This window comes from Engraulis encrasicolus, unplaced genomic scaffold (genome assembly GCF_034702125.1).
Source record: "Engraulis encrasicolus isolate BLACKSEA-1 unplaced genomic scaffold, IST_EnEncr_1.0 scaffold_69_np1212, whole genome shotgun sequence".
Lineage (NCBI taxonomy): Eukaryota > Metazoa > Chordata > Actinopteri > Clupeiformes > Engraulidae > Engraulis > Engraulis encrasicolus.
Window position 1 is genome coordinate 98,274 of NW_026946027.1, and position 22,690 is coordinate 120,963.

Genomic DNA, 22,690 nt, shown 5'->3' on the forward strand with positions numbered 1-22,690 from the left:
GTTTATTAAGATGTCCTATCATCTTTGTGTGAATACTTGCCATTCAAATATTTTGAGAACATGGTTTTTAAACCTAGGCTATGTAAGACGCACTCTGCAATGCAATACAATGCAACGCTCCTTTTTTCTTATTTCACTTATTTCATTTAAAGTTCATAACTGACAAATTTGTGCATTTTGTTTCCTTTCTTACCATTTGCTGCTGCGCTGAATTTCAAGGTGTAATCGAGAGTCAAATAAAGGCATAGAAACATTGTTACCATCCGTGGCATGCTGCTATGGTACATGGTCTCCATACTAACTTATGTGTGAGTTTTTGTGCTACCTCTCACACTCGTTCCTTTGGAGTCGTGTAACAGTATCACAGCGGAGCAAAGATCCTGATTGCCTAGGGCGTGTCATTGAGGCCTTTGTCTTTGCTTGTAGTAGGACGGCCTTCGTAATGTTGTTCAAGCTCTTGAAACCTGGGATTTTACCAGGGGAAGGCATTCCAAGAAAATGGTCTCATAAATGAGTTAAACACATCTTCCACTGTTCAAACCTGTCTATCTCCTTCTGTCATCTCTATATGATATTGCATATTCCACTTTCTCATCTTCGGGAAATCCCCTGACTGCTGTCTATGCATTGCTACACAGTTGTGCAGAAAACAGCCATCTCGTTTCACCTGCTATGCAGGATTTTCACTGGTTTCGATTTGTCTGCTCTCACACAGTATGTAAAATGTACAAAAAAATGTAAGGTAACACTTGACTTGATGCCAACATCATATGCATGACATACCAGTATCATGACACAAGTCATGGACAAGTCATAAGCATTAGTCAATGTCATAAGCAATTTATGGTCATGAAAAGTTAACATTGTTGGGCTGTCATTTCCATAACCTAATGTCACTGGATGACAACAGTAGGCTAATATTTATGACACATCCTTGACAGCGTCACAACACTGTTATGACACTGTTATGTCATACGTACGACGCCAGCGTCAAGTAAAGTGTAACAAAAAATGTGGTGTTAATTCAACACTTATGAGAGTACTTTAGGACTAAATGCAATCCATAACATGTTAATTCAAATCGCTGTGGAAGAGCAAGCCCTCCACTTTTGGGCTTGCATGCCCATGGTGACTCAGGTTTCAGTCTGGCCCCACTCACTTCCTGTCACAATCTCTACTTTCCTAAGGCACCAAAAACCATAAAAGTATCTTTAAAAAAAAAAAAAACGATTTAGGCTACAGCAGTAGGCCTATAATACAGCATTCCTGCAATAAATGCAGTATTTTTGACGTAAATACTGCATAACACAAAAATATTGGCTTGGATTTTACTGTTATATGTCAAGTCCAAAAAAAGTTAACCAAAAAAAAGATAAACAAATTTGCTTTAGATGGTGTTAAGCATGTGTAGTGGTAAACAAGTGAATTTTACCAAGAAAGTGCATCATCTGGTAGTGGGACCGACGTCGTTTGGGGATGTATGAATGCCGTCAACATTGGAAATCTGAATTACAAAGAAGCATGCATGTCAACAGGCACTGTGACTACAGAAGCAGATCATGATACTCTCCATAGGATTTCATTCAAAACTCACACCCATCTATTTCAGCCAGTTGCAGACTCAAATTTCAATGTACTGAAAGGTTGAAACACACACCAATGACCTCCCTTTTAATCCCTTTTCATTTCGAAATGAAAAAATGAATGTAGTTGCTGCCAAAGGTGGTTCTACAAAGTATTAAGCAAAAGCTGTGAATACTTTTGTAAATATGATTTCTTTGTTTTTTATTTTTATAAATTTTCAAAACTGTCAAGACAACTTGTTTTTCACATGGTCATAATGGAATAATTTGTGTAGGATTTTGACAACAGATATTAATTTGTAGCATTTGGAATAAGGCTGTAAGATAATAAAATGTGAAAAAAGTGAAGCGTTGTGAATACTTTCCGGATTGACTGTATTATATACAGTATTAAGACAAACAACATAGAAAAATTAGACAAAAGGACAACCAAACCACACTAAATTCAAAACAACCAACTAAGACTACTATAAAAAAAGGAGGAAACCTAAAGGAAGAGAAAGGAAAATACAGTCCGAGGAAAAAGTTTGTACACCCTTTGAAATTTCTTACATTTCTGTCAAAATTGATCATAAAACATGGTCTGATCTTCCCGGAAATCTCAAGAAGGAACAATCAGAGTCTGCTTTAATTAATTCCACCCAAACATTTGCATGTTATCATATTTTCATTGGTCATAAGGCCATAACATTCACAGGAGAGCAGGGCATAAGTAAGTACACCCTTGCATTAAGTAGGTTTTAACCCTCAGTTAGTTGCAATATCATCAACCAGACTTGTCCTGTAGTTGCAGATCAGATTAACAAAACAATCTGTTTGTATCTTGTCTCTCTCTTCTTAAGAAAACTGCTTCTCGTCAGCAAGGTTTGTGGGATGTCTGGAGTGCATAGCTTTCTTGACTTCGTGCCATATAATCTCAATTGTTTTTTGTCAGGGCTTTGACTGGGCTATTTCAGAATGTGTATTTCATTATTATGAAGCCATTCTAAAGTCGATTTGCTTCTAAACAATGGGTTGTTGTCACATTTCAGGACCCATACTCTTGTGCGCTTCAACTGTGTGACAGACTTCCTCACATAAAATTGTCTCATTCCTGGAAAAGGCGTGTCCCCCTTGATATGTGGCAAAGGCCAGTAGTGAATGGCTACCTGTCACGGTATCATGAGTAATCACTGGCAATGTCCCAGTTACAAATGTCGCATTATGCAAACATACTTACTCACACATCAATTAATGCTTAGTTAAATAATAATAATAAATACAAAAAAAATGTTAAGTTAAAGAATAACTTGCGGCTACACTCTGAAAGGAAGGTCAATAGGCCTATTGTTCACAACCATTCGGCTGCGGTGCTGTTTCAGAGATGGTATTTTAACATCACACAGCAAGCGACCTCGTCATCACGTGCACAAATCAACCACCACCCTTTCGCATGACGTCATGGTAAACACACACCACCTGTAGGCCTAATGGCTCGTTCAAAAAGTCGAGAATCCCAAGAAAGCCGACCTAAAACCTTGGGAAAGTGGGCGTGAAGATTTGGTGACGCAATGTCAGATCGATAATTATCGAGGTTGATCTCAGGCGGAAGTATAGAACAACGAGTTCCCAAGTTTATGTTTTGTATGACGACACACGCACCATCAACATGGCGCCCATGCATGGAACTAGCATGTAAACAGTATCATAAATGCTAAAATATCATCTTGTAATCACTATCAACAACACCAGTTGATGTCATTCAATTGCAGATGTACATTTGTCAGTACTGCTGGTCTCTGACTGTTTGAATTAGCCTACTGAAGCTTAAATGATATGTCGTGGGTGTGGAGGCTCAAGGTGAGGTGAAAAAAAGAAAAGAGAACCAAAACAAAACACGCATGAATCCCGATTGTTCCGGGATCAGTGGCGTTCATGCGCCAAAGTCCAGAACTCGGTTGTCACATGAGTAGTGTCGTCAGCTGTCTCGAGAGGTCCCGAGATCTTGAAGGCAACATCACTCTCTTATTTTTCTAGAGGAAACAACAGCTTAAATTTAAAAAGAACACAACATTTATTCTTTTTTATATATATTTTATGTGGTTTGTTTAATTGTGTTGTTTAAATAAAGCACGGGGACAAGAAAGAAATAAAAGAAAGATAGGGCACCCTATTTACCTGTCTGAGTTTTCTGAATCCGAGTTTTCTGACCTGTCTGAGTCTGAGTTTCACCTTCTAGTCTCTGCTCCGGTCCAATCCCTGATGCATGACCTTTCCAATGGTGTAGCCAAACCATTATCTTTCTCGTCAACAACCCAGTTTACCATGGAAATGGGCCATTTCCTCATAGCTCCAATAAGTAGACCTGCCCATATCATCACTTTTGACACCACACACATTATTTTTTCATGTAATTGCTGCCCAAGTAATCAATTTTGTCTATTTATTTATCCATTTATAACCTCCAGATATATGAACAGCCCTTCAGGTGGTGGGGGTGCTTGGCTTTCTGAATGTCTTACGGAAACTGCCAAGGTCATTGGGGTAAAGATTAAAGATGCACTGTCCAAGATTTTTAGTTGTTTATTTCCAGAATTCATGTTACCCATTCACTAATGTTACCTTTTTCATGATACTTACCGCCACCATCAAATTCTAAGTATTCATTATAACTGGGAAAATTGCACTTTTTATTGGCTATAGCCTACATGAAAAAGGGGATCTTCTCCATGGTCCGCCATTTTGAATTTCCAGACAGACATTTTAGCTGCAAAAATGACAGCACTTTGGCCATACTAGTACATATTAGTGTATTACTTTATAAATATTCATGAAAACCTTTAAGGTCACCCAGAAAAGGAGTCACAAGAGCAAACGCATGTCTATGAACATCACTATTGAAAAGCATGCATATGTTGCTTTAGGCCATACTACTAGAGGCCAGTGGTTTTAAAGATCCACTCTCTGTACTCGGAGTGACAGATATTCATGAAGTCTACAGTGTCTCCGCACACATAGTCATCCGACATTACAAGAACCCCATGCAGCTTCCCGCCATAAAGCAAACTGCTACCAGAGTCGCCCTGCAGAACAAGAACAAACTGTTTATAGATCGATAGATCGATAAATAGATAGATGACAAGCACAGTGTGTTACAGTGTGAGACAGTGATAAAAAGATGCTAAGTAGATAATTATGATGCCATCATGCAAAAAACCCATATCTTCTGTTGAAAATATAGCATACTTACATGGCAACCATCACATACTTTCTTGGAGTCCATTCCACAGAGAAGATGCTGAAACTGGTAGTCTTGCAGGTCTGTGGAGCTTGCATATTCTTCAGCTGTTCCACATACAACAACTTCCAGATGCCCACACTGAAGTTTGTTAGCATGAAATATATCTGTAAACAAAGAGTTAGTTTGGTGTATGAACATTACAGATTATAAAGATTATTATTTGGAAATGTGTTGCTTGGGTGCTACATCTGGAATATTTCCTAGTGTACTATCAATGTAATCAGCATTGGATAAACTCACTTTTTTCCTTTGTTCTGGCATTCCACGTTGCAGTCATCCAGCCGACAAAGTCAAAGGTGTCATGAAGGGGCGGGACATTACAGCCATTGCGATCAGGTAAGGGTACAGTGACGGCATATTTTGTGTCTGTATTGTTAATCTGGATCAGCATAAGATCATGGTATATATTATGTTGGTTGTCTTTGAACTTCTTCTTATCTGACGCTTCGATGTTCTTTCTAATGCCCTGTCCAGCAGGGTGCTTTCCAATTACGGCCTCCAGGTTTCTGTTAGGGAAAGTGAAAAGTGCAACATGAACCAACATAAAAAACTGGTGCTACATGTAACCTTAACAGTGTGGTTGCACTTTGTGGTCTTGCACTTTAAATGTCTGTATGGGCACTGTCTATGTCCATACTGTCTTAAGTCCATGTATAAGTACTGTCTATGTCTATACTGTCTATGTCCTAACCTAGATTAGTCTATGTCTGTATGGGAAAGCAAGAAATGTAATTTCAAATTCTTTGTATGACCAGTGCATGTAAAGAAATTGACAATAAAACCTACTTGACTTGACTTGACTTGACGTGGTTAATAAAGTGGTATATAACCTATATCTGTGAGAGGTCATGGCTGAACGTTGACCCTTTGGCAGGATGTCAAATACAGTAAAGACTGTAATATGGTTAGATTAAGATGGATATGGGGGGGCGCTGTGGTGCAGCATGCTAAGCCCCCCACATATGGACTCATGGGGACTCATGGGGGCTCATGCCCATGGGGACATAGGTTCGAGTCCAGACTCTTTCATGTCCCGTTCCTACCCCATCTCTCTCTCCCTCTCATTTCCTGTCTCCATCTTTGACTGTCTTGTCTAAAGACAAAAGCTAAAATGCCACCCAAAAAAGAAAGATGGATAGATATAATATCACATTGTTCAGAGTAACAACACAATTGCGTAAAGCATTGAAAACCAATTGGAGAGAATTATTTTTATTATTTTATATGTTTTTTCTCAACAACTCAAAACATAGAGACAGACTAAAGAAATGTATGATTCATGGTACAGTATCAGTATACCAGTCGAATCTCAAATCCAAAAAAACTTGTTTCGGGTGCAGGTTCAAAAAAGTTTAGTCCATAGGTAATGAAAAAAAAACGCACACCGGTGAGCTTCCATTTAATCCATTTTATGTTGTGACGTTCTCGAAATCAAATGGATTAAATGGGACCTCACCGGTGTGCACTTTTTTTTTCATTACCTACACAGTATCAGTATGCACCATATTGTGTATACATATTTACCAGTCATGAAATCCAAAAATTGTGGATTGTTGAAGAAAATAGCATGGAGCCCCTCCACAACCATATCATGGGGCCCCTGTGAGGGTCTTGGCCCCATGCATTGTCCTGATCCAACTCCCATCCCACAACCCCATTATATGGCAGTACCCTTGTCAACAAAAATATTCCAATTTGTAGCACTCAAGGAAGCATGTAGTAGAGTAAAGTACAGTACATTAATCCAGAAAGAATAGGTGCTCACCAGCAGCATACTGATGCACAATAAAAGCATCACATTTTCACACACTACATTCATTCACTTGGATCAGCACAGGGGGGGCTACGGAGAGGAAAGGAAATGCAAGGGTGGCTAACACGGGGCAGTCATGGCTCAGTGGCTAGAGCGCTGGCCTTTAGATCAGAGGGTTGCAGGTTCAAACCTCACCATCACCTTCATCCATGGCTGAAGTGCCCTTGAGCAAGGCACCTAACCCCAAATTGCTCCAAGGCCTGTAACCAATACCTTGTACATACTGTTAAATAGCTGTAAATCGCTTCGGATAAAAAAAGCGCCAGCTAAGTGTAATGTAATAATAACACAAGGGTTAAGCATACTCACTTCTTATCACAATGTTCTGCTGTAATGATCCACCGGGAGCTGAGCAGGGAGCCGCCACAGTGTCCCTTGTCGTTCCCAGGGGTCGTCAGAACCACGTGGTGTCGTCCTTGGTGATCTGGGCAGTCCCAGCCTATCCCCCTCCTCAAGTAGTGGCCCATAGCACAGCCTACTCATGTTCACATTGAAATACAGTCAAGGGTGCAGGTACATTATTTGAAGTTCAGAGTTGTATTAAGTAGACATAAAATTACTCTTACAACATTACTACATTAGTGGTATTATATTGCATGGTTTCATCTTTGCAATATCACACTACTAGTGTTGTAATGACATATGTAAGAGTACTTCTACTTCTACTTCATACAACTTTGTTGAAGTTGATCAAAGATGTTCTCAGACTGTGTATTCACAAAACGTAGCCTGCTCATGTGAACACACTGGTGCCCTATATAAGCATTTACATTTACCCATGGACAGTGTTATGAGTTATACATGATGCCCCGAATTACCTCCGTCTGTTTTCTGTGAAGGAAATAGGCATTTGTTTGTCTACGCTTTGCATATACTATGTGTCCGTGTGACAACAGTGGTTCCATGCATATACCATTTTATATAAGGCACTTAATACTGCTGATTATAAGGACCGACACAGGGCAGAATAACACACACACACAGTGTGCTCATCCACACAGCCTACAGCAAAAACATTACAGACTTAACGATGATAGTGGTGTTTCGATATACAGTGTAACAGTGCATGACACTCACCTGCCAGTATCCCAACTAACACAACAATGTTCAATGAACTCATAGTGGTCTTCCTTCAGCATTTAAATGTCTGTTACTCACGTCAGTATGCACACCAGTTTAATATTGAGATTTGCATATCTCATTGTATTCATCAGTCGATTGGACATGAAGGCGTGTTCTGGCATTTCAGCTGGTTAATAGTTAACTGATGAGAGTGCTGCTGTGTTGCACTGTGTAGAACACCCATACTATATACATGGGGACCCAGGTTCGGAACCAGCCTGTGTCATTGCCTGTCCAATTTTCACTGTCCTATCATTGAAAATGTAATCCGCATCAACAAAGTTTAAAAACTACTTAAAAAGTACAAAGTACTCATAAAAGCTACTGAAGTACAATAGGCCTACTTGAGTAGCCTAAATGTAGGCCTAGTTACTTTCCACCCCTGTTTAAGGTGTAATATAATATCATATATTCAATCTAAATAGCACATTAGATACGGCTTGATGCTGTTTAACAGAACTGTAACACCGTACATTCTTTGTTGTGCCAATCTAATAACACCGTGTGTGGGTGACTTCTTGAACTTGAACCAGAGATTCTTATAACCTGACTCCAAGTATGTTCAACTGCAGTGTGCGGCTGGAACATGTTATGACTGAACACAAGGTGGCGATATTGCAGCAGACTTTTAGAGCCACTCTAACTCAGTCATTTCAACAACATTCCATCCTGAGCTATCAGTGCCTATAATCTATGTCTCGACCTTATGTATAAATTCTCTAATGTCACTCACTCGTATCTAAATAGCCCTTGTATCCTTGAAAAAGGAAGAGACTAGTAAGAATTTAAGACAACTGTTCATAAATAAAACCTCGTAGTGCATATGGATTTCGTGTTAGAGCATGCGGAAATAAGTGGATTGTGGTGTTTTTCCGTGATATAGGACAGTGAAGTGGTATCTTTACAAATTGCCACTAAAACATAAGAAAGGTATTATTTGTATTGCGGCATCTTCTCATCTAAACATTACATCAAATGTGTAGTTTGGCGCTTGATAATGACGTCAGCAGAGACGGTGACAGCTCTGATTAGGTAATGATAAAAAGCAAGATCACGGCGTCTGCATTAAATGGATTTATACAGCTGTGTACAGTAAAGATTCAAAAGTAAACCGATTTCTTGTACACTATTTAATAGATTGCTTTAAAACACTGTATAGTCACCTTTGGAAGTCTTGCAAGTGAATCGTGAACGGATTCCCTGGTTGCTAGTTATCGTTGAATGTCAATGATTAACTGGGCTAGTTAGCCTGCTGCACCGATTTTCTACTTTCGTTATGTTCAGCGTCACATTTCGGTCCATCTGAAAGAGCCATCTACAAAGCTACGGATACAAATCAAATTCCTCGTGGTCAAGATGCAAGAAGAATTTGAGTGATCCCCCCACCCTTCCTTGGTAAGTGTGTAGCTAATATGCTAACGTATCAGTCTGTAGAGCAGTTTCTAACAATCGTAGCCCAATATCTTTTCCACATAATCCAAATTGTTGCTGGTAGTATTGCATGTCATGTGGTGAATGTGTTTATGTGAACTTAGCAGGTTGTGGGTAATTCAACATTTGATCTTTCCAGATCAATAACCCTACAGCTAATAGGAAGTGTTCATCTAATATGCTGGGTTACTATGATTAAAGCCAAGGGGTAATCCAATGCCAAAGACTGTGCGCCAGTACAGTACCAGTCAAATGCGGGAAAACGTCACCTCTAGATCCCTAGTAACAATTTGGTTAATTGTGGAAATGTGTCCTTCCAACTGCGCACTATGACAAAATGGCCAAACGCGTAGAGCTGCTGCATACATGGCACAAGTGCCCTTGGCTTTGCTATGACCACTGGGGTCATGCTAGGACTTTATATCTCTCCCTGTATTGCATAATGATGTGTGCCTGCCTGTGTGAATCAAATAGATCCACTCTAGCAGCTAGCTCTATCTGTAAGGACAAGCCTCCCTGACAGACCAGCTGGTCACAGATTCAGTCGACCGGAGTGAAGTAAACTCTTCACCACTAGATTTCAGTAGCAGTCGTGAGTCGGACAGCGAGGGGGTAGGGCCGCCAAAAATGTGTCAGTGATAAGAGAATACTTTGGAGTTCGGAGGTGTTGCTGGACGTGTTGGTCATCGCATGTGTCGCTTCTGTCGTTCATTGACATCGTGTGGTCCTTTTGACTGACTTTCGTTCCTCCAAGTATCGTTTTAACTTACTGTTTTACCATGGCTGCCTTCAGCTGATAGTCTAGACTTCTCACCGGTTACAAGGCAGCGTGCCGCTGGGAATGTAGGTGAACGGTCACCGCGGCAAGTGAAGTGCGTGGAGGCTAGATTAAACAACACTTTTCTCCCTTGACGAGTATCCCGAAAATCCAGGTAAGCATGTAGAACTATCTGATAGTAGAAGACGGCTGATTCGTTTGAAATCGTATACGGGTGGTTTTTGGGTGATGAATTAGCTTAGCTGAACAGGGCTAGCTTTGTTCCTTTCTGGACAATGTCATGCGGGGTGGGTGGATGTGAGATGCGCGCCACGGGAATCCGGCGAAATGCCTGTAGAACCAAGCCATGTCCTTCACCGGCGATAGTAAAGACTTATTTATTTATTTTTTGTTTCAACATTATGTTCGTTTAGTCCCAGCCATTGACAGTGACACTCAAATCCAGAGTAGTCAGTGCACCACCTTATATCAACTGAATTACAAAAGTACTATGCGACAATGTTACAAAAGTGTTCGGATGTCATCAAAGGCTATCTCCCCCCTTACATATATTTATTCAGTGACCCTTTTCTTGTCCTCACATTCAATATTTACCGCCGTTGTTGTCCACTTTGTGTGGGGGTTGTACAGAATACCAGGATTTTCAGGATGTTAGGGATTTGCCCCCCTTTCATTGTCACGCGAGCAGTCATACCAGTGGGGTGTAATTACAGTCATCCTGTTCTCGGGTATTTGGCATTTAGCTGTCCCCGTACCATTATTGTCTTCTCTTTCCTCTTAAAAAATGTCTTTGAAGGAAATTCGTTTTTGTTTGTTTTGCCCTGTGAGGTGATTCTGTAGTGACCTTGATGGGTTGTCAAATCCTTATATTGTGGTGAATCGATTGGGGTGGTGTGGTCAGATGGCAAGCCGAGGAATGGGCCTGTCAATTTCCTTGTATCTACTCTGACTAGGCAGACCACCTCACATTACACACGTACTGTATGTGGACACCAGGGCTTGACATTGGCACACAACCGGCCAAATGCTGGTAAAACTTGGCTGTGGCTAGTATACTATTTCAGTCTCACAGTCACTAACCTCGTTGACAGGTAACTTATTCTTTGGTGTGGCAAATCACAGCAGTTGCATGATCAATTGCTTGTATAAATGCAAGAATATTCTACAGGAAAAACCTGACACCTGGGGTGGTGTGGTCAGATAGCAAGCTGAGGAATGGGCCTGTCGACGGACTTGTATCCTTGTATCCCTTTGACTATGCAGATCACATCACATTACACGCATACTGCTATGTGGACGCACACACACACACACACACACACACGCACACACACACACACACACACACACACACACACTATTGAATATGCCAATGCCTCTCAAACTGTCATTCACTTTTACATATGCCCAATGTCTGTCTGTCTCTCACGCAGCCACACACTCACACACAGACACTAAATGTGGCTAGTGTTGTCAGCTTGGTTCCATCTTGTCCCCATACGCTCTAGCATGTCACAGCATTTGCCTGTTGCCTGCTGCCCTTCAAATCATAGCTAGTCTGTCCATGCTGTAGTGCTAAGTACATGTTGCTAAGCAACCATTGCTGTTGTAGTAGTGGTGGTGCTCTTTTGATTGGGTTATTTTTTGATGCCTATGTGGGGATGCAGACACCTGACACCAAACTGTGTGTGTGTGGGTGTGTGTGTGTGTGTACGCAGGGGTGGGGGATGGGGGAGACAACTGTGTTAATGTGTGTGTAATGTGGGTTGGGGTGAAGGGTACGGGGGGGATGTTATGGACTGCACGTCTCCTCCGCCCTGCACCCCCATGGGCTTAAGGACACAGCCCCATCTGTACTTCACCAGGCCAGCCACCACCACCACTGTAATCTACTGGTTTGCTGCATCAAACAACACTGGTCCCAATCCCAATCCCAATCCCATCTGTACAGCAGCATACCCAACCATCACTGCACACTAGGCTACACTTAACCAGCCATAGCATAGCATCAGTAAATCACACAAGCCTAACACCATTCAGAGTCCCATCTTTATTGGATATAATCTGCTCAGCCCCTAGTGTCATTTAAGTGCATGCATTTCACACAAACATCAAACCAATCACACCATAATAGCCTAGGCACCTACAGGGTTACAGTATCAAACCACTCTTTCCAGTGTGTGTAGGGTGGGGTGGGGGTGAAGCAGTGGTACCTAACTTGTCCATGGAAGGACGTAGCCATTTGACCATGGACATACGGCATGACGGGCAGAAATGTTATCCTGACTGTAATCAGCTGAGCAGACAGTATGGAGCCGAGCCAGAGGCTGTATTTCTACAACCTCCTCTCGAACCAGTGGGGTTCAACAGCACACATCCCTCTGCTCTGTTTAACATGTGGTGCAATGTTGTTTCAATGAGACAGAGAGAGACAGACAGGTACACGGAAAGAGAGAGTGAGGCAGGCTCTGAGGGAGGGAGAGAGACAGCTCTGATCTCAAAATCCACACCCACAGAACAGGCCGGTTTAAAGCGTTTCACCTCTAGAAGCTTATCTGTTGGCTCATTTGTTAAAAATGTACAAAGGGAACCTTCTCTGCGTTCATTTTTGTCTCCAATCCTGCATTCTGCGTGACTTCATCCATGAGAAATGGAACAATGCCATCAGATTCACTGAACTCCTGCACTGTGTATGGGACAATCTCCACGGATCTGGACTCATTCCAAACAAAATGGACACATGGAGTGTGAGCAGTGATGGACCAAATGGATGCTTTATACACTTTTTAAATGTTCTTCGTGATCAATAAAAAGTACATACTTCAACTACATAATGGGAAGGATTCAAGGAGTGATAATGTTTACATCAACATTACTTCCCTCATTGCCTCTCTGTTTCATGAGAGAGAGGCCAATGTCACTCAGTGCCAACCATTCATCCTATACAATCAGTGGTGCCAACGATAACAATGGGCACGATCTGGAACAGTCCCTGGTGAATTTGGAGCCCCTCTCTTCTCCTTTGCCACAGCCAGATCTTTTTTTATACATTCTCTAGCCGCATAGTTCAGGTGACGCAGCTCTTTCTACAAGTCACATGCCATGTGCAAAGTTGCTTGGGCAGGTTCACCTTCCCAAAAAAATGCACGTGTGTTTTTCACTTGGTGCGTTTTTCTTCCGTGAGCTAGCCTGTGTGCCTGGAAAAAAAAAAACATTGAAAGTGTGTGGGATAGATTTTTCCTTTTTCAGAAAACTATTCTCCATTTCACTAAACGGTCAATAGGATTAACCATTTTAACCGACACTGCTTATAATGCACTGACATAATAATAATAGTGTAAATGTAAACATGTTTTTTTATCTCCAGTGTGATGGCATTACCTGCTAGAGGTGAAAACATTGGCTTGACTGTGCAGTTATGTACTGGGCGGGGAGAAGGAGGAGGAAGTATGTTTTCAACTAATGTTTATCTTTACATCGGCCACATTTGGGTTGGCCTCATAAACTGGGTCAGAGCTACATGCCTGCCTGTTTGTTTTCTTTTTTGGAAGCCATCTGTCAGAGTAGAGAGGGAGTGAAGGCTGTCTGTTAGGGCAGTGTTTCCAGCTGAACATTTATTAGTCAAGGTGGTTGGGGGTTGGTTATGATTGGAAAGGCTATTTTGTGCAGTTGTAGTGTATATGGGGCCTATCCTACAAAGCCGGTTCAGGATAAGTTAAGGTTAAGTTAAGAGGTATATCATCTAATAGAAGAGCCTGGTGTACTCATTTTCTTAAGACAATCTCTTCTATTAGATGATTTACCTCTTTTTTTAACCTTAACTTATCCTGAACCAGCTTTGTAGTATAGGCCCAGGAAGTGCTCTAAAACATATTAAAAGAAACACTTTGTAAAAATGACATCTTATCTTGGAAGTGCTGTGGGCAACCCTGTAGCCTAGGGTGTTGTGCTTCTGGCAGAGCGGACTTTATTTTCTCTTCCCAACCCTGGCAGCTGCCATCTTGAACCCAGTGTCCTTGCTTTTGCTTATTCTGAAACTGAAAGTTGTCATGCCAACCGTGACTTGTTGTGCTTGAATAGAGGGGGAAAGTCCCTAGAACACCACACAAAGTATGGGGCAGATAGCCACCAATGTATAGAGAAGCACTATTGGCACAAACTGTGACGTGAAAAAGACGTTTACTCTTTTCCTCATTCTGAAACCGAAAGGGCCTCCTGGTTTGCCAGGAAAATCCCCTTGTCATGGATCGAAAGCCAACTATCAATACTCTTCTTTATTACAGTTTTTTTCCTAATGTATTTTGTTATCCACGGTGTAATGGTTAGGGGGCTGGTCTTTTATATCAGAGGGTTGCAGGTTCGATTCCCACCCTGACTACTAGCAAGGAAGAATGTAGGTCCCTCCATGCTCCTTTTTTCCATGGCTGAAGAGCCCTAGAGCAAAGCTCCTAACCCCATATTACTCCAGGAACTGTAACAATCACCTGTAATAGCTAGAGTCCCTTAGGATAAAGTGTCACCTAAGTGTACTGTAATGGATCAATAATTATCTTCAAAGCACATTGTGGAGTCTGCTGATATGGCCATAATAATTGATCAATGCACATGTAGTATCTTTCAGCACCAAGCAAGACTGCATATATTTTTATTCTTCAAAAATGACACATTTTCGTCAAAGGGGCCAGGACAACCCGTCACATTTTGTTAGTCCTCAAAGTATCATAGGTCTCTCAACTCGTCGCGTAGAGAACAAACTGATCCGTCTGACTACGCTGTCAGTGCCCGTTCGACTTGTAATCCATATTACACACTCAGCATTCCAGATTAGCTTTGGGGTGTCTTCTTCTGCTCCACTGTACTGCTCCAGCTCAGACCGCTGTCGATATTTTCAGTCAATATTGATATCACAATATTTTTAGACGATATTTATTTTAAAGACAAATGAATTGTGCTTAACAATTCACAATCTTCCCTCCCTTCAGCAGTTGGAGTGGAGAGCCATAGAGAAACACACGGTGGTGTTCTGCATGAGTGGTGGGTAGCAAATCTGCTTTGCGCTCGCAATGGCTCAACTGGAGGGGAATGCATTGCGCTTAGCGTAACATAACTTTTGGCAGTATAGACAAATGACAAAACAGTTGTTTCAACTCGATATTATGACATTTGATATTGTTTGATGGCAATATTGATATCACAATATTAATACGATATATTGCACAGCCCTAGTCTGGGACTGCCCAGTCATGGCCAGCAGGATCGATCGATCGATGGCCTGAAGTGCTCCCACCCAGTTTCCTTATCTCTGGTCTGCAGTTCAGTGGGGGGGAAAAATGAGCACCACAGTGCTGAAGCACTTTTACTTTGGACTCTTAACACGCACACACGCACACAATCTTGCGTTATTACGACACACCAAGTAAAGGCATGGTCTTAACAGTTCACCTGGGTATACGCCATTGTAGCAGCGGATTTATCTGTATCCCAAAGCCAGTGAAGGTGTTGGCTTACCCATGTATGCTGTTAGACTTGTACTTGGTAGCTCTTCCAGCCTAATCTGCTTGTGTGTGTGAGAGTAGTGACTGAGCACATTGCTAGTGGGGACAGCTGGCCTGCTGGGGGAGAAGGTCATGAAGGAAGCACATTCCTCGCTCAGCTCTACCCTAGAAAAAGCTGTCGGCTAACTTCTTCACACTGTGAGTCTCGTTAGCGCTTTTGCCGGCGTGCATGTGTGCGACTGCGTGCACATGCGTGTGCATATGGCCTTTAGGGTCAAAAATCTCCACGTGACGTTGCTGCATGAGGGGTCCTCTCCCTCACACCCACACACGCGCACACACCCATAGCTCCTTCCCCCTTCTGACATTCCAGACATGTTAGTGGGCCAGTAGACCAGTATGACTCATGCTCTTCAGACCTCATTGTGGGCCTTTTTGGAGCCTTCCTGACTCACTTCCACCTTCTGTTTTGCCAAACCGCCTTTCTTATTGTTCTGTGTGTTGTATGGATAGGACTTTGTGTGTGTGCGTGTGTGTGTTTACTTCACAGTCTTCAGCACTGGATAATAAGTCAACTTCTTGTCAATGTTTGCAATAATTCCCTTGGATAAATCTAAGTAGTTATGAATAATTTATGGAGTGATTTTTGCTTTTGGCTGATTCCCTAAAAGTCCACCTTTCAATTAAGCGTTTTTGTATGAAACTAAGCTAGAATAAAATCCATTGAGAATTTGAAAATGGAAATCAATAAGAGCTTTGCTGAAATTTCAAATGTTTTTTAATACTTTTGTGTTTGTCTATGTTATTTCTGTCCTGTAGTGCAATGTCTTTGGTGTTCACGCGACCGAACAGCAACGCTATTGGGAAGAAGGACAAGCGATTGATGGCCGAGGTGAACGCGTCGCCCCTCAAGCACTTTGTGACGGCCAAGAAGAAGATCAATGGCATCTTCGAGCAGCTGGGGGCCTACATCAAGGAGAGCTCCGCCTTCCTGGAGGGTGGGTGGAGTCAAATAGTGGCGGCTATTACATTACATTACATTACATTACATTACATTACGTTTGGCACTTTATAACTAAAGAGACTTTCAAATGAGGACATAATCATAGCCAACATCACTAGCTGATACAAAGTGCACAGGAAATATACAGAACAATCACATTACATTACACATTACACTTAGCTGTGACGCTTTTATTCAGAGTGACTTACAGACATTACAGGGTATTGGTTACAGCCCGGGAGCAATGTAGGGATGGATGCCTTGCTCACCACACTAACCTGTACACCACAGCTGCCTATGGCCATGTGATTGTTCGTTTGCACAGCTGTTGGGATTTGGGGGGAAGCTTCCGTTTCTCAATGGTTCCGTTTCTCAACTTTCTCAATGGGCTTTGTGTGTCCCCTGTCCTAGACATGGCTCCCATTGTCATGGGGGAACCGGGTTGTCTTGAATTTAAAAAATTCTCACATCTGGAAAACACAACATAACAGGTTATCAACTGTGTATTGTTGCAGAATATGATTCGGCTTTTTAATGGTTGTTCATGGAGAGGCAAATTTTCTCAAATGGACTCAAAACAGATGAAATAGTGACACCAAGCTCCAAGCAATACACCAAGCTGGTTAGGCTACAAGAAGGGGTGGAAATTATGGAAATTGAATTCAAAGTGATGGCAAAGTGCTGTGTGTGGAACGGCGTGGGAACCCTCCCGGCTATCACATGCAGCCTGACTGTCTGTCCATCAGCTGATCTGGCTTGTTCCCTTCACGTCATGTCATGTGTCCTCTATTTTGCTCCTTGTCCTTCTTCTTTCTACTTCTCTACCTCTCTCACCCCTTTTCTCTTTCTCCTGTCATCATCTTGTCTCCCTCCCTCCCTCCCTGCCTCCTCCTGCTGTGTCTGTAATGCGAGGCACATGTCCGCTCGCTGCCTAAGTGCATGACTATGAGGATGAAAAGGTATTATCCAGACCAGAGCTGTGCCGCTGTCCTACTGATGAGTGTTTCAGGTCAAAGAGAATTTGGTCACTGTCTCCGGTCCGGTAGGCTCAGACAGCTCACAGGATTGTAGCAGTGGAGTGTCTGTCTGTATGTGTGTCTGAGTGTGGTTGTGCAACCTTGGTGCCACAAAGGAGTCTTACAAGGAACAGAATCATTATTCTTCAGAAGCTGCGTTTACTTAGCCAGGCTGTGCCCTCCTAGTGACGCAACAGCTTCAGCTTTGCTACCAGTCAGGTCAAGAGCAATGCAACATACTTTCTGAGTTCCCGCAAATACAGGAACTCCTCCCACTTTGTTGGGAAGCAAACAATCATTAGCAAACCGAGGGAGGCCATTTGGGAAATGCACCCACCAGGCGTCAAGTCCAAAGGCGCGTTACCTTACCTCCACTGTATACCGTAGAACAGGGGTTCCCAACCTTTTCCAACGTGGGGCCCACTCGAAATTGTCACAAATGTTCAGGGCCCACTTCTGACCCAATAAAGAATAGAAAGAAAAAAAAACAATAGCAACACACACCAAAATATGATCATAATTTGTAGAAAATTATTTCAAGGCCCACTTGGAATACCTTCAGGGCCCACCAGTGGCCCCCCGGCCCATAGGTTGAAAATCACTGGTATAGAACATTGTTTCAGCAATCCGCAGTGTCATTTATTTGATTGCGTTTGACGTGTGTGTGTGTGTGTGTGTTTTTTCTCTCTCCCAGAGACGTATAAGAATGAGGAGCTGGACCCGGTGACCACCGAGGAGCAGGTGGCGGAGGCGCGCGGCTACCTGTCCAAGGTGGCCGGCATCGGGGAGGTGCTCGCTCGCAGGCACATGAAGGTCACCTTCTTTGGCAGGTGCGTACCGTACGGTACATGCTGAACACCTCAACACCTGGTGGCTTCTGCCGACTCGAGCGAAGCACCCATGGGGGAAGTGGGGAAGCATGCGAAGATTTGACCTTACAGTGAAAATATAATGAAATCATAACCCTTGTATTATCTTGTGCGTGTGTGTGCGTGTGTGTGTGTGTGTGTGTGTGCGTGCGTGCGTGCGTGCGTGCGTGCGTGCGTGCGTGCGTGCGTGCTGAATGAAGGTATTGCAAGAGTGATTGATATTATACTGTGCGTGAGAGGATGTTCTTGTCCCTCTTTTGCCTTTGCTGGGACAAAATGACGGCATAAGCTTGGTGTTGGATGAAGTGTCTCTTCTCTTCTCTTCTCTTCTCTGTGTGATGCAGGACGAGTAACGGCAAGAGCTCGGTGATCAACGCCATGCTGCATGACAAGGTGCTGCCGTCGGGCATCGGCCATACCACCAACTGCTTCCTGCGGGTAGAGGGCACCGACGGCAACGAGTCCTTCCTGCTCACCGAGGGCTCGGAGGAGAAGAAGAGTGTCAAGGTGAGAAGAACACACACAGACACACACACAGACACACACACACACACACAGGCTTTCCAACTCACAAAGGGCTCAGAACCATTCTACAAAATAATGTTCATGAAAAACACTCACTTCTCTCAATATGAGATCTACCCCCGGGCCTCATCCACAACCACAATACGTACACCACAATGCACACACTGATTTACAATAAGGTATTGTGGCACACCACTCCACTGTATCTGTATGTCTCATACACATGCACAATAACACAGATGCAATACAGACACATGAACAATGCCTCATGGTTTGCATCAGGAGAATATCACACTGCTCTTTGGGATGTTTACAATCTCGTGCACACAATGCACACACACACACACACACACACACACACACACACACACACACACACACACACACAGAGACGTTATCTTTCTCTGCTGCTATATGTAGGTCAGTAGAGAGCTTTCCCAGCTGAGCGCATATTCACGTGTCGTCTTGTCCTACTGATGCCATAAGTGTTTCCATGTTTCTGACGTTTCTGTGCACAGGCCAAAGGTTGTAGAGGCTCTGAGAGAGGGGCAGACAAGTCAAACCGTTTGTACACAACAAGCACTATGTTTTCAGACATCCCTTCACGAATGTCACTCATTAATTGAAGTTATGTTTTACACACGTGTTAATTTTTACTGATTAATTTGGAATTCCTTATTTTTCAACTTGAAAATGCACCCATAGCAAGAAAAGAGACATAAGTTTCTCTAAGGCAGTTAATATACAGTATATGTGTTACTGTTGCCAAGTACAAAATTGGATATATTCTAAAAACAAAGCCCACACATTTTTAAGACTTGTTCAGGGCAGTTTATGTTTTTCCCCCGGTAACTTGCCCATCACAGCCCTGGTCCACAGTAGGGAGCATTGTGTTGACAAAATATGCGGTGGCACAGATTCAGAAATAGCCAGGGTGGCTTTGCATATGAAGTGTATGAGCCTACGGGTAGTTGCTGGGTGACACCTGCTGACACCACAGGGCGAAGCTTCTCAAGTGAAAGCCTGACCCAGAACGACTACTGTACATACTTAACATTACATTACATTAGTATTTAGCAGACGCCTTTGTTCAAAGAGACTTACAAGGAGCAATTTTAAACAAGAACAGGGTAAGGCACAGTGTACAGTTCCAACACTGATAGCATTGTCCTACAACAAGTAAAGAAGAGGACAATGCATTAAAAAGTAGCAAAAAGTAAACAAAGACCTCAAGGTGCAGTGTACAGTTGCTGACAACATTGACAACACTGACAACATTGTCAAACACATTGGGTAGCCATGGCTTATTGATAAGTGAGTTGGTCTTGGAATGGGAAAGTTGCAAAATTGTGTCCTCTCCTACACCCTTCTCCATGGCTGAAGTGTCCTTGAGCAAGGCACTTTACCCCACATTGCTCCAGGGACTGAAATCAATACCCCGTAGGTGTTAAACATAGTCCCCCTAGTGTATGTAGTAAGTGTGATGTCGTCCCTAGGCCATGCTGTGGAAAGTCAGCCAGCTAGTGCCTATACCCTACTGCCGTTGGGTCAACTATGGCCTAATGCAGTGGTTCTTAACCTTTTTTTCTTAACGCACCCCCTTACTTTTGCCGTAGACAAGCCACGCACCCCCAACCCAAATTTCTACACATGTATACGCACTAAAAAATAATAATGATAAGTGATTAATGGCAATGATTCTTGTGTGATACACTAATCAATACCTTAATTACTTCAAATGGGGAACAAAACATGCTTTTTTAATCTTAATTTGGGCAAGTTACTATGTCTGCAAGCTGAATTTTGTTCAAAACCTCAACCCAAATTAAATTCCGTGCACCCCCTGAAGTGTCTGGCGCACCCCAGGTTAAGAACCACTGGCCTAATGGTTAGGGTGTTATCTCTGGATCAAAGGGTTCAAATCCCACCCGGGCCAATAGGAAGAAGGTGGTAATGTCTACCACAGTCATCCATGGCTGACGTGCCCTTGAGCGCACACCACCTAACCTCCAATTTGCTACGGAGGCTGTAATCAATACACTGTACCTAAATTCCTCTTAAGGCGTGTTGGATAATGATGCCAAATGAAATGTAATGTAATGTAGCCCTCTACGACGTCTAATATGGCAAGACGGACAGCGATCCTCTATGCTCTCCTGTGGCAAGCCAGCCAGCAATTCCCTATGCTCTCCTGTGTCAAGCCAGCCAGCCAGCCAGCCATGGTGGCAGCCAGCAAAAGGAGGAGGAGGACGTGTGAAGGTCATGGATTCCTTCCCTTCTTATCCTGGCAGGATAAAGACGTGGAGAGCCGGCCACTCGAGGCTTTCACTCTCCGCTCTCTCTCGCTGCCAGTGTAGCTGACTCGGGCGAGAGGTTTGGATTAATCCTGCCGCTCATGCCCTTTAAAGGCAAAGTGCAGTGAGGGCAGCAGGGACTACCTGCCGTAACTAAGTACTGTACTTAAACCCTTAAATGGCCAATGGTGTCAAAGGTGTCATAGGCTACTGCTCAGTCGAATTAAAGCAGGGTTAATCTGTTTTCATTTTATTTGATTTTTTTTTGTTTTTCACTTGCACCCAAAGTCCTCTTTATTGCATAATAGGAAGAAGAAATGCATTTGAGCCCAGACACGCTTTGAACGCAAGTATGAAGTCACATCGATAGTCTACTCTCCTGGTTAGTTTGACGTACAAAGCAGCGTGCCGTGCAAAGTGCATTCAAAGCCCTGGTGGTATTCGGTTGGATATTGTAGTAGTTATGGCAAATCATGACTTAGCAATATCTCTAAAACATTTGGACCATGAGACTTTTTCACACGATAAATGAGGTGTAATGAAAACCATTTTCAGATTGAACTCAATTTTGTCAGAATGTGTAGTTACTGCACTTTGCCTAAAGCTGGGCTTACACTGTGCAACTTTTGCCCCGATTTTGCCCCGATTTGGCACTCGCACGACTTTTTGAGAGTCGGGCCGATTTCTTGCTCAATCGCAGGTCAATCGTGAGTCTCGCATCGTGCAGTGTACATGGGGAAACGACAAGCGATTTCGCCTCACGATCGTGCAATCATGGGTCGCAAGAAAATCAAAACTGTTTGAAATCCTGGTCGTGGCTCTTGCGTAAATCACACATTTAAAGCAGTGCTACGACCCGATTTGACACTTCACATGCACAAATTCATAGGGCCGTGCGATTCGCTGTTGAGCGCGACCTCATCTCCACCTCAGGTGCGCATGTTCCCTCCTCTGCAGACCGGTGATGCATGCCTGTCGCGTCGTACGGTGGAAGCATTTCGCCCGCATCCGACTGTCGGCTCGTGTAGTGTGAGGACGTGAGTCGTGAGTTGTGAACTTTCAAACAGTGAAATTCCATCGTGCAGTGTGAGCAGAAGCTTAAGACCCACGAGTGAAAATATCGCACAGTGTATGCCTGGCTTTAAGCGGCGTACACACACATAACTAGCTTTTCACTTGTTCGCCTACTCGCCAGTCTTTCATGGAACATTCGCTGAAAGTTCCCCACGGTTTTAACTGCCAATGTGTAGGCGAGAAGTACCGAAATCTGCTTTCCAATTGGTTACTCGCTTACTTAAGATAAGATATTTTCAACTCGGGATCCGCCCACATCGCATCGCTTGTACAGTACTCACCTGCGAGTCTCGCTGGAACTCATCGACGTTCTATTGACTTCGCTGAGCGAGTAACTAGTAGCGACGTGTGTGTACGGCCCTCAAGTTGGGCGGTATAGAAGGCAAGGTCATGGGGGTCAGAGAGAT

The 22,690-nt window shown here is 43.1% G+C and overlaps 2 protein-coding genes across 2 annotated transcripts in view; one reads left to right on the plus strand and one right to left on the minus strand.

Moving 5' to 3' along the window:
* Positions 1 to 4,154: 4,154 nt before the first annotated feature.
* LOC134444745 (snake venom serine protease ussurin-like) lies at positions 4,155 to 9,187 on the minus strand. Its single transcript, XM_063193964.1, has 5 exons — positions 8,962 to 9,187; positions 6,986 to 7,151; positions 5,104 to 5,369; positions 4,813 to 4,967; positions 4,155 to 4,645 (listed from the first exon to the last, which is right to left on the minus strand). The coding sequence occupies exons 2-5, from the start codon at positions 7,141 to 7,143 to the stop codon at positions 4,496 to 4,498; spliced, it is 729 nt and encodes a 242-aa protein (XP_063050034.1). The 5' UTR covers positions 7,144 to 7,151; positions 8,962 to 9,187; the 3' UTR covers positions 4,155 to 4,495.
* Positions 9,188 to 9,684: 497 nt separating this feature from the next.
* mfn2 (mitofusin 2) overlaps positions 9,685 to 22,690 on the plus strand; it is a 39,116-nt gene continuing 26,110 nt past the window's right edge. The window contains exons 1-4 of the mRNA XM_063193965.1: positions 9,685 to 10,161; positions 16,322 to 16,500; positions 18,216 to 18,351; positions 18,735 to 18,897. Coding sequence (XP_063050035.1) covers positions 16,326 to 16,500; positions 18,216 to 18,351; positions 18,735 to 18,897 — 474 coding nt within the window. The 5' untranslated portion in view covers positions 9,685 to 10,161; positions 16,322 to 16,325. The remainder of the gene's footprint in view (positions 10,162 to 16,321; positions 16,501 to 18,215; positions 18,352 to 18,734; positions 18,898 to 22,690) is intronic.

Coding starts and splice junctions, on each gene's coding strand:
- LOC134444745 (XM_063193964.1), bottom strand. CDS start 7,143: ATGGGCCACTACTTGAGGAGGGGGATAGGCTGGGACTGCCCAGATCAC. Junction 4,968..5,103: donor TGCCAGAACAAAGGAAAAAA/GTGAGTTTATCC, acceptor CTTTGTTTACAG/ATATATTTCATGCTAACAAA. Junction 4,646..4,812: donor AAGTATGTGATGGTTGCCAT/GTAAGTATGCTA, acceptor CTTGTTCTGCAG/GGCGACTCTGGTAGCAGTTT.